Below are 12,485 nucleotides of genomic sequence, written 5' to 3'. Positions count from 1 at the left end.
ACTCCACACTGGCAGTGACCTGGGGCCAGGATCAAACCCGGGTCCTCGGCGCCCTTCCACTGCTACCCTCTGCCTTCTATGGCCTAGCCAGTTCTGTATCCACCTTGCCAGCTCACCTCTGATCCCGTGTGACTTCACCTTCTGTACAAGTCTGCCATTAAGGACCTTGCTGAAGTCCATATAGACAACATCTACCGCCCTACCTGCATCAATCATCTTTGTCACTTCCTCAAAAAATTCAATCAAGTTACTGAGAAGTGACCTCCCCTTCACAAACCCATGCTACCTTTTGCTAATACGTCCACTTAGTTCCAAAGTGGGAGTAGATCCTGTCTCGAAGAATCCTCTCCAATAATTTCCCTACCACGGTTGTAAGGATCACTGCCTGTAATTTCCTGGATTACCCTTGCTCCCCTTCTTAAAGGAGCAACATTTGCTATTCTCCAATCCTCTGGCCCTGCCCTGTCGCCAGTGAGGATACAAAGATTTCTCTCGAGGCCCCAGCAATTTCCTCCTTTAGACAGGCATCATGATCCACGCAGCCGGGCAGCACGGTGGCGCAGTGGGTTAGCACTGCTGTCACACGGCGCCGAGGTCCCAGGTTCGATCCGGCTCTGGGTCACTGTCCGTGTGGAGTTTGCACATTCTCCCCGTGTTTGCGTGGGTTTCGCCCCTACAACCCAAAGATGTGCAGGGTAGGTGGATTGGCCACGCTCAATTGCCCCTTAATTGGAAAAAATAATTGGCTAATATAAATTTTTTAAAAAAAAATGATCCACGCAGCCTTGGAGGGCCTGTTCACTGCTGTGAATCTGGCGTGCGTAGGCCAGATCAGGTAACGATAGCAGATTTCCTTCCCTATCGGATATTGATGAACCAGATGTCTTGTTAAACAACAATCAATGGTAGTTTCATAGTTGCCATTGAGACTCTGGTATGCTACCAGCTGCTGTGGTGGGATCTTTCCCCAGAGCATTATCCTGGGCCTCCAGTGACAGAACCACCACACCACCAGCAGCTCCCCTTTCCTAACGCTCATGATGTCCCACTCGCCTGTCAGCACTGTCTGTGTTGACCAACATTAGCCCCAGGTTAAGCAACACTGCTTTTGTTTTTGAATCCATCCATGGCCTGGGTCCCCTGACCATTTGTCATCTTCTCTAACCCCCTCCAGATCTCTGTTCTTCTCTAATCTTGCACTCTTGATCCCCAATTTTAATCTCTTGATCATTGGTGGCTGTTCCTTCAGCTGCCTGGTCCTAAGCTCTGGTATTCTCTCCCTAAATCTCTCCACCTGTCTTTCCTCCTTTAAGACGCAACACTCCTTAAACCGACCTCCATGACCTCTCCTTTGGCTCTTAATGTCTCTGTGACGTACCCTGGAGCATTCCTTTATCTTAAAGGTGCTGTATACTGTATTTTTTTTTTGGTTTGTAAGACTAGACATTTTTCAACAGAAGATCAGGCGCCATCTTGTACACCTTTTCGCCTTATCTATAGATTAGTCATAGTCACTACAGTGCAGAAGGAGGCCACTCGACCCATCAAGTCTGCACCGATCATCCGAAAGAGCACCCTACTTAGGCCTCATCCTAACCCCACCTGACCTTTTTGACATTAAGGGGCAATTGGATCATGGCCAATCCATCTATGCTGCACATCTTTGGACGGAGGGGAAACCGGAGCACCCGGAGGAAACCCACGCAGACATGGGGAGAACGTGCAGACTCCACACGGACAGTTACTCAAGGCGAGAATTGAACCCGGTGCCCTGGAGGTGAGAGGCAGCAATGCTAATACTGTGCCACCCTGACCAGACCTGGATCTAAGTAGATTTTACACACCCATGCCTTTTGAATTATGAGTATAAATCACAGCGAACAACCATTGGAAGCGTAAGTGTTGGCACAATGCAGCGGGATAAATACAGTTCCGCTCTGTCTGGAGCACGATGCAGCGGGATAAATACAGTTCCGCTCTGTCTGGAGCACGATGCAGCGGGATAAATACAGTTCCGCTCTGTCTGGAGCACGATGCAGCGGGATAAATACAGTTCCGCTCTGTCTGGAGCACGATGCAGCGGGATAAATACAGTTCCGCTCTGTCTGGAGCACGATGCAGCGGGATAAATACAGTTCCGCTGTGTCTGGAGCACGATGCAGCGGGATACATACAGTTCCGCTCTGTCTGGAGCACAATGCAGCGGGATACATACAGTTCCGCTCTGTCTGGAGCACAATGCAGCGGGATACATACAGTTCCGCTCTGTCTGGAGCACGATGCAGCGGGATAAATACAGTTCCGCTCCGTCTGGAGCACGATGCAGCGGGATAAATACAGTTCCGCTCTGTCTGGAGCACGATGCAGCGGGATAAATACAGTTCCGCTCCGTCTGGAGCACGATGCAGCGGGATACATACAGTTCCGCTCTGTCTGGAGCACGATGCAGCGGGATACATACAGTTCCGCTCTGTCTGGAGCACAATGCAGCGGGATAAATACAGTTCCGCTCTGTCTGGAGCACAATGCAGCGGGATAAATACAGTTCCGCTCCGTCTGGAGCACGATGCAGCGGGATAAATACAGTTCCGCTCTGTCTGGAGCACGATGCAGCGGGATAAATACAGTTCCGCTCTGTCTGGAGCACGATGCAGCGGGATAAATACAGTTCCGCTCTGTCTGGAGCACAATGCAGCGGGATAAATACAGTTCCGCTCTCGCTGGAGCACGATGCAGCGGGATAAATACAGTTCCGCTCTGTCTGGAGCACGATGCAGCGGCATAAATACAGTTCCGCTCTGTCTGGAGCACGATGCAGCGGGATAAATACAGTTCCGCTCTGTCTGGAGCACAATGCAGCGGGATACATACAGTTCCGCTCTGTCTGGAGCACGATGCAGCGGGATAAATACAGTTCCGCTCTGTCTGGAGCACGATGCAGCGGGATAAATACAGTTCCGCTCTGTCTGGAGCACGATGCAGCGGGATAAATACAGTTCCGCTCCGTCTGGAGCACGATGCAGCGGGATAAATACAGTTCCGCTCTCTCTGGAGCACGATGCAGCGGGATAAATACAGTTCCGCTCCGTCTGGAGCACGATGCAGCGGGATAAATACAGTTCCGCTCTCTCTGGAGCACAATGCAGCGGGATAAATACAGTTCCGCTCTCTCTGGAGCACGATGCAGCGGGATACATACAGTTCCGCTCTGTCTGGAGCACAATGCAGCGGGATAAATACAGTTCCGCTCTCTCTGGAGCACGATGCAGCGGGATAAATACAGTTCCGCTCTGTCTGGAGCACAATGCAGCGGGATAAATACAGTTCCGCTCCGTCTGGAGCACGATGCAGCGGGATAAATACAGTTCCGCTCTCTCTGGAGCACAATGCAGCGGGATACATACAGTTCCGCTCTGTCTGGAGCACAATGCAGCGGGATAAATACAGTTCCGCTCTGTCTGGAGCACAATGCAGCGGGATAAATACAGTTCCGCTCTGTCTGGAGCACGATGCAGCGGGATAAATACAGTTCCGCTCTCTCTGGAGCACGATGCAGCGGGATACATACAGTTCCGCTCTGTCTGGAGCACAATGCAGCGGGATAAATACAGTTCCGCTCTGTCTGGAGCACGATGCAGCGGGATAAATACAGTTCCGCTCTGTCTGGAGCACGATGCAGCGGGATAAATACAGTTCCGCTCTGTCTGGAGCACGATGCAGCGGGATAAATACAGTTCCGCTCTCTCTGGAGCACGATGCAGCGGGATAAATACAGTTCCGCTCCGTCTGGAGCACGATGCAGCGGGATAAATACAGTTCCGCTCTGTCTGGAGCACAATGCAGCGGGATAAATACAGTTCCGCTCTGTCTGGAGCACAATGCAGCGGGATAAATACAGTTCCGCTCTGTCTGGAGGCCAGGCAGAGTTTTGTAGTTGTCTTGGTTTGTTCACATTGCTGTGAATCTGTTACGTTTTGTCAGTGATGGTGTTGTATGATTTTTCTTTTTCATTAAATGTAACAAATACATTAATAAATGTACTAATAAAAGAGATTTGACTGGTCTTGTTTTATACACCTTCGGCTTGTAAATGAATGGAATTCGGAAAAATCGGAAATCTAGTCCGTTGGACTTGGACTCCGCATTGACTTATACCGGAAAATACAGTAAAGGCAAATTGTTGGGTATAGGAGGAAAATCAGAGTGGCACACAGCTGGCAGAGTGCACGGTTGTGAATGATGGGCCCGCACGCTTGACCTTAGCATCTTTGGTCTATTGCTGTGAAATTCAACTGCCCTTCTTCAGAGCAGAAGTCGGGAGCTCACACAGACCTCCGGGTTTTGGCACGTTGCATGCGCAATTCGGCATTTTAAGTTATTTAGGCCAAGGATGGGCCCAGTGTGTCTCTGCAGGAAGAGGAAACGGCATTAAAAACCTGGATCGTGTGACCGGGAGTGGATCACAATTGAAAATGAGTGTCCCAGGCATGGGTAGGGAGAGATCCCAAAAGAGGAGTCCCAGATGAGGGACAGGCAGGGGCCAGTCAAATTAAGGGGGGTGGGGGGGGGGAGCAAAGATCGAGGGACCAATCAGAGAAAGGACTGCGCTTGGCAGACCTTTTTTTAAAAAAATGTTTTTTCATTGAGTTTTCATATTTTACATCCCAACAAATTACAAATTATTAGAAAAAAAAACACGCAAAAATTAACATGTATATTTACAGGTACGCATCTTCATAATAACAATTGTGGCTGCCCCCTTTAGCCGGCGTACATATTTTACATTCCCCAATATGGCCGAGGCACATGTTTATTCGCATTTATTTACAGTTTGGTTTTGGGCCTTAGCTTGCCATCAAACCCCCATAACAAACCCGTAGCCCTCCCCCCACCCCGGCTACCTTCCCCCGATTCCCATCCATTTTCCCCTGATTCTTGGACACCCGACTATTCTTCCTCTTGTTCGTTGGCCACAAACAGGTCCCGGAACAGTTGCATGAATGGCTCACACGTTCTGTGGAAGCCGTCGTCTGACCCTCGGATGGCGAATTTGATTTTCTCCATTTGGAGAGATTCCGAGAGGTCGGACAGCCAGTCTGTAGCTCTGGACGGTGCTGCTGACCGCCAGCCAAACAGGATTCTACGGCGGGCGATCAGGGAGGCAAAGGCAAGGGCGTCCGCCCTCCTCCCCAGGAATAGATCTGGCTGGTCTGAAATCCCGAAGACCGCCACTATCGGGCATGGCTCCACCCTCACTCCCACCACTTTGGACATAGCCTCGAAGAAGGCTGTCCAGTACTCCACAAGTCTGGGGCAAGACCAGAACATGTGGGCGTGGTTGGCCGGGCCTCTTTGGCACCGTTCACATCTGTCCTCCACCTCCGGGAAGAACCTACTCATACGGTTTCTCGTTAAGTGGGCTCTATGTACCACTTTTAGTTGCGTCAGGCTGAGCCTTGCGCACGTGGAGGTGGAGTTGACCCTATGCAGTGCTTCGCTCCAGAGTCCCCGCCCTATCTCAATCCCCAGGTCGTCCTCCCATTTCATTCTTGTTGCGTCCAGTACGGTGTCGTCCCTTTCTACCAGTCGGTCATACATGTCGCTACAGTTCCCTTTCTCTCGGATACTTGCGTCCAGTAGGTCTTCCAGTAGTGTCTGTCGTGGCGGTTGTGGGTACGTCCTTGTCTCCTTTCGTAAGAAGTTTTTGAGCTGCAGGTACCGTAGCTCGTTCCCCACGGCTAGCCGAAATTTCTCTCTCAGTTCGTCCAGTGTTGCGATCCTGTCGTCCGTGTATAGGTCCCTGACTGTCAGTGTCCCCCCCGTCCTGCCTCCACCTTTTGAAGGTGGCGTCAGTCAGTGCTGGTGTGAACCTATGGTTGTTGCAGATGGGAGCCTTGTCCGACATTTTGGTCAGGCCAAATTGCTGCCGCAGTTGGTTCCAGGATTGGAGGGTGGCTGTCACCACTGGGCTGCTGGAGTCTTTTTTGGGTGGGGATGGGAGTGCTGCCGTGGCGAAGGCCCGGAGGGAGGTCCCCATGCAGGAGGCCTCCTCCGCACGCACCCACTCGGCTCCTGGATCCATCCCCTTACTCGCTCGGCTGTTGCCGCCCAGTGGTAGAATTGTAGGTTCGGGAGGGCTAGCCCCCCCCTGGATTTTGTTTTTTGTAGGACCTTCTTTGGGATCCTAGCATTTTTACCCCCCCATACGAACGCCATGATAAGTTTGTCCAGCGCTTTGAAAAAGGCCTTGGGGATGTAGATCGGAATGGATCTAAACAGGAAGAGGAACCTGGGCAATACGTTCATTTTGATCGTCTGGACTCTCCCCGCGAGGGAGAGTGGGAGTGTGTTCCATCTTTGCAGGTCCTTTTTTACTTCCTCCGTCAGGCTGGTGAGGTTCTATTTGTGGATCCCTTTCCAGTCATGGGCTATTTGGATCCCCAGGTAGCGGAATTTATGTCGGGCTTGTTTGAACGGCAGCCCCTTTAGTGCTGCCCCCCACCTTGCGGGTGTACTGGGAAGATCTCGCTTTTGCTCATGTTGAGTTTGTAGCCCGAGAAGGCTCCAAACTCTTTCAGGAGCGCGATGATTCCGTCCATGCTGCTTTGTGGGTCCGAGATATAGAGGAGCAGATCATCCGCATAGAGTGAGACTCTGTGCTCTCTGCCTCCCCTTCGGATCCCCCTCCAATTTTTTGCTGCCCTGAGCGCGATTGCTAGCGGTTCGATTGCTAGTGCGAACAGCAGCGGGGACAGTGGGCATCCTTGTCTGGTGCCCCCTTGGCAGACCTTTTAAGTGGTGAGAACTTTGGCGAAGCCCAGGCAATCGAAGAGAGCTCAGGAGAAGCCCTGAAGGTCTAAGAAGGCAGCAGAAGTTTGCTGACTCTGTTGCGGAGCGCTGCGGCCGAGGTACCTTCTGGAGTATTCTGCTTGACATGACCAAGCTGAAATCCGTGCTTGGGGAATCTCCCGGGAACGGAGTCTCGGGGGACGAGATTGAAACCCCGTGAGGTGGACGCTGTCATTGGAGCTGTCCAAGTTGGATCAACGTTTGGAGTGAGATCTCCGAAGGTGAAGACTGGAATCCCTGGAGAGGGAGCAGAGTTTGGCTGACTCAGTGTTTACTGGCGTCTAGACGGATTGCTGAGAAATCTGTGGAATTTGTATTGGAATTGGTTGCACCTGCCGTTTATTGTGCAATGTGGTGCGTTCGACCACAGTTTGCCTGTTCAGTCACATATTAACCCTGAATGTTCGAGTACAAGAGAGATATTTTAAATTGTTTTATCTTTCTGACCTTGTATAGTAAAATTTTTGTTTGTTCAAAACCTGTGGAATATTGTGACTTTATTCGCTGAGCAAGTGTCTTAAATCTCAAACTGTAAACAAAACATTATCGGTCCCTAACCGGATCTTGCAAAAACCTTCGGGTCTGGTATTGGATTATAACGTCGAGCCATCTTGGCTGGAAAGTGGGAGTATGTTCAGATGTTGGGACAGGACCAGATTGGATTTGGCTGTGATATTCTTTCTGATGGTGTATCTTGTGGATACACAAAGAAATATAATAATCGCTTCTTGTCACAAGTAGGCTTCAATTAAGTTACTGTGAAAAGCCCCTTAATAGACACTTGGGATAAAGCACACAAGAGCTACCAGTCTTCGTGGAACTATATTACTCCTCATGTCCGTAACGCCTTTAAAAACCTAGCACCTTGGCAAAGTGTGTCCCTAATATCTGTTTACGTGACTTGGTGTCACGTTTTAGAACATACAGTACATTCGGCCCATCGAGTCTGCACCGACCCACTTAAGCCCTCACTTTCACCCTATCCCCGTAACCCAATAACCCCTCCTAACCTTTTTGGACACTAAGGACAATTTAGCACGGCCAATCCACCTAAGCTGCACATCTTTGGACAGTGGGAGGAAACCGGAGCACCCGGAGGAAACCCATGCAGACACGAGGAGAACGTGCAGACACTCCGCACAGACAGTGACCCAGTGGGGAATCGAACCTGGGACCCTGGCGCTGTGAAGCCACTTGTGCTACTGTGCTGCCAATTGTTTGACAATTGCTCCCGGGGAGCACTGTGGGGCACTTTACCATAATAAAGGTGCCATAGAACGAATTATAAGAACAGAAATAGGAGCAGGGATAGACTAAAGGGCACCTCGAGTCTGTTTTATTATTCAATATGGTCAGGACTGATCTGCCTCACCTCCTTTCCAGCCCACTCCCCACATCCTTTGATTCCCTGAAAGATCAAAAATGTCTATCTCAGCCTTGAATATATTTAATGACAGAGCATCCACACCCTCTGCGGTGGAGAATTCCAACAACTCACAACCCTTTTAATGAAGCAATTTCTCCTCATCTCCGTCCTAAATGTTGGGCCTCATCCTGAGATTGTGTTCTAGATTCCCCAGCCAGGGGGAAACAATCTCTCCACATCGACCCTCCCGAGCCTCTTCAAAATCTTGCCTGTCTCGATGAGATCACCTTTCATTCTTCGAAACTCCAGACAGTATAGGCCCAATTTAGTCGGTCTCTAAGACAACCCTCTCATCCTAGAAACCAGTTTAATGACCCTTTTCGAGACTGCTGCAAGGCAAGGGAAAGATATGCAAGTTATGAAATTTGCTACCACAGGAAGTAGTTGAGGCCAAAACATTGTTTTCCAACAAGGAATTCTAATAATAATCACTTATTGTCACAAGTCGGCTTCAATGAAGTTACTGTGAAAAGCCCCTAGTCGCCACATTACGGCGCCTGTTCGGGGAGGCTGGTACAGGAATTGAACCTGCGCTGCTGCCTTATTTTGCATTACAAGCCAGCTGTTTAGCCCACTGTGCACTGAGGACCCGGGTTTGAATCTATATATAGCTCTTGGGGCAAAGGGGATCAAAGGGTTTGGGGCGTGGGGAGGCTATTGAGTTGGACAATCAGCCATGATAATGAATGATGGAGTGGGCTCAAAGGGCTGAATGGCCCCCTCCTGCTTATATGTTTCTAAAATTATTTATTTAATTTTTTAAAAATTGAGTACCCGATTCATTTTTTCCAATTAAGGGGCAATTTAGCGTGGCCAATCCACCTACCCTGCACATCTTTGGGTTGTGGGTGTGAAACCCACGCAGACACAGGGAGAATGTGCAAACTCCACACGGACAGTGACCCAGAGCCGGGATCGAACCTGGGACGTCGGTACCATGAGGCAGCAATGTGAACCATCGTGCCGCCCCTCTGTCTCTAGAATCGTGCACCGTACATTATGTCAGTTAAGTAGATAGATTCGGAGAGGTTGAGACTGTCTTACCTGGAGAAAAGAAGGCTGATAGGAGATTTGATAGAGATATACAAAATTATGAAGGGTCTGGACAGAGAAGATAGGGAAAAACGGTTCCTGTTGGTGGAAGGTTCAGGAACGAGAGGGCACAGGTAATTGGCAAAGGAAACAAAGAAGATATCAGGAAAAACATTTTTGCGCAGCAAGCAGTTAGGGTCTGGAGTGCACTGCCTGAAAGTGTGATGGGGGCAGTTTTAGTCGAGGGATCCTTTTGAAAGGGAATTGAATTAGCACTGTGCAGATTTATGGGGAGAAGGCCCGGGAAGTTGTGCTCGGTAAATTGCTCCTTTGGAGTACTAGTGCAGACATAACGTGCTGAATTGCCTTCTGTGTGCTGTAACGATTCTGTGATCTCAGCATACAATTGTTCTACTTGTATCTGCCTGCTAATTTTCTGTGTCTGTTGCACAGGTGCACCCCTGAACAGCAACATTTAATTTCATACCGTTTTAAAAATATATATATTTTGCTATCTTAATACCAAAGTGAATAGAATTACACTTCCCTGATATACTCCATTTGCCCACTTGTGCCCCACTTACTTAACCTGTCTATATCACTTCATCCTCACAACTTACCTTTCCACCCAGCTTTGTATCATCAGCAAACTTGGATACATTACTCTCTTAATCTCTTTGAATAAACCAGTAATATAAAGTGTAAATAGCTATGGCCACAGTACTGATCCTTGCAGTACTCCACTAGTTACAGCCTGTCAACTTGAAAATGCTGTTTGTCCCTACTCTCTGCTTCCTGTCTGTTAAAGAATCCTCTGTTCATGTACCTCAACACCATGAGCCCCAATTTTGCTTATTAACCGTCTGTGTGGCACCTTGCCAAATGCTTTTTGGAAATCTAAATATCGTACAATTACTGGCAATTACAAATGCTAGTTACAGCATCAAAAGGCTTTTGAGAAATATGTCCGATTGTAAAACTATGTGGATCTGACTGATCATTCCATCCATTGTTGAGACTTCCTTAATAATAGATTCCTGACGACTGATGTCAGGCTTCCTGTAGTTTCCTGTTTTCATTCTCCCTCGAGTTTTTGAAGTGCAGAATTGCGTTTGTCAACTTCCGATCTGCTGAGCCCGTTCTGGAATCTGGGAAATCCTAACGAGTGCATCCATTTCCCTACTCCTCTATTAATACCCCCGGCTGCCCATTGATACCGTCAAATTTAAGAGATTTGGAATAGAGGGCAGGGGAATTCATTTTGACGATTAGTGCTCGAGGCAGAAATGATCCCAACATTTACGATAATATTGGATAGGTGGTAGGGCAGCACGGTAGCACAGTGGTTAACATTGTGGCTTCACAGTGCCAGGGTCCCAGGTTCGATTCCCCGCTGGGTCACTGTCTGTGCGGAGTCTGCACATCCTCCCCGTGTGTGCGTGGGTTTCCTCCGGGTGCTCCGGTTTCCTCCCACAGTCCAAAGTTAGGTGGATTGGCCACACTAAATTGCCCTTAGTGTCCAAAAAAGGTTAGATGAGGTTACGGGGATAGGGTGGAAGTGAGGGCTTAAATGGGTCGGTGCAGACTCGATGGGCCGAATGGCCTCCCTCTGCATTCTATGTTCTATGTGCAGGGTAGGTGGATTGGCCACGCTAAATTGCCCCTTAATTGGAAAAAATTAATTGGGTACTCTAAATTTATTTTTTTTAAATATTGCATAGGTGGTAAAGAGTTGTAAGGATATGGAAATGTCAAACAGTGTTCGGCGATTCTGCTCCTCCCTGTTGTGACAATTAGCTCCATGAATGTGTTATAATCCCAGTTGTTATAACTGGACGAGAAGGAGACTTCCGGTAGCAGTGATGCGGAGCTAAGCCGCACGTTCGGTAGCTCCCGCTATTTTTGGTCTTTGGGCTCTTTTAAGGGCCCGCAGCGGTGTTGGTTGGACTTTTCCCCGGGTGGGAACACATCCACTGTGCTCAGCTGCCGGTGGATGGACTGGACCAGGAGCAGAGCGGTCAAAAAATCGGCTTTGGAGCAGAGAAAGGTGCGAGGCAGGAAAAACAAGATGGCGGCGGGCGGGGAACCGGCAGCGTGGCAGCAGTGGGCGCAGGAGCAGCAGGAGCTGCTTCAGGGAGCTGAAAGCTGAGAACCTGGAGCCGTTTAAGGCCTCGCTGGACAAGCTCATGGCGACTCAGACGGCTCAGGGTGCGGAGATCCGGGAGCTACGGCAAAAGGCCTCGGAGAGTGAGGACGAACTCCTGGGCCTGGCAGTGAAGGTGGAGTCGCACGAGGCGCTTCACAAGAAATGGTTGGCAAGGATGGAGGAGATGGAGAACCGCTCCCGTCGGAAGAACCTGCGGATTCTGGGCCTCCCGGAGGGGCTGGAAAGTTCGGATTTGGGGGCCTACGTGGTTGTGATGCTGAACTCGTTAATGGGCGCGGGGTCGTTCCAAGGACACTTGCAGCTGGAGGGGGCCCATCGAGTGCTGTTGAGGATGCCCAGGCCGAACGAGCTGCCTCGGGCGGTGCTGGTCCGTTTTCACCGCTTCGTTGACTGTGAGTGCGTGCTGAGATGGGCGAAGAAGGAAAGGAGCAGCAAGTGGGAGAATGCAGAGATCAGGATCTATCAGGACTGGAGAGCGGAGGTGGCGAAGAGAAGGGCTGGTTTCAATCGGGCGAAGGGAGTGCTTCACAGGAAGGGGGTGAAGTTTGGCCTGTTAATGCCGGCTCACCTCTGGGTCACTTACAAGGACCGCCAGCTCTACTTTGACTCTCCGGAGGAGGCCTGGGCCTTTATCCAGGCAGAGAAGCTGGACTCGAACTGAGGACTGGGGGGCTGGGGAATGATGTACATAGTCCGGAGGCTCTGTCCTCCTTGGTATCCTTTCGTTTTTATTGGCTGTGTTTGATGTTGCCTTTTTGCTGTTCTGCTTTTTCGCTTTTTGGGGCTGTTATTTATTTATTGGGGTGCTTTTTAGTTTTTTCACTGGTGGAGGGTTGGGGAGCTGTTCGCGGTCCCGCTGGGTCATGTGCCCGTCTTTTTCCCGTGTGTTGGGTCGGGGGTGGGGGGCGGGGTTTGGGATGGAAACGCGGGTTTCCTTCCCGCGCTGGAGGAGCAGTGGGCGGGGCCGGCACTGGGAGGGGGGAATGGTGATTGTGTTGCATCGGGGGGGGG

The 12,485-nt window shown here is 50.1% G+C and overlaps 1 protein-coding gene across 1 annotated transcript in view; it reads left to right on the top strand.

The window, feature by feature from the left end:
• The first annotated feature begins 4,090 nt into the window (after positions 1-4,090).
• The window catches only part of LOC119958076 (SOSS complex subunit B2-like), a 22,417-nt gene continuing 14,022 nt past the window's right edge, over positions 4,091-12,485 (top strand). Inside the window, exon 1 of the mRNA XM_038786302.1 lies at positions 4,091-4,184. Within this exon, the coding sequence (XP_038642230.1) occupies positions 4,091-4,184 (94 nt within the window). The remainder of the gene's footprint in view (positions 4,185-12,485) is intronic.

Source organism: Scyliorhinus canicula, chromosome 28 (assembly GCF_902713615.1).
Source record: "Scyliorhinus canicula chromosome 28, sScyCan1.1, whole genome shotgun sequence".
NCBI lineage: Eukaryota > Metazoa > Chordata > Chondrichthyes > Carcharhiniformes > Scyliorhinidae > Scyliorhinus > Scyliorhinus canicula.
This window is presented reverse-complemented; position numbering and strand designations above follow the sequence as displayed.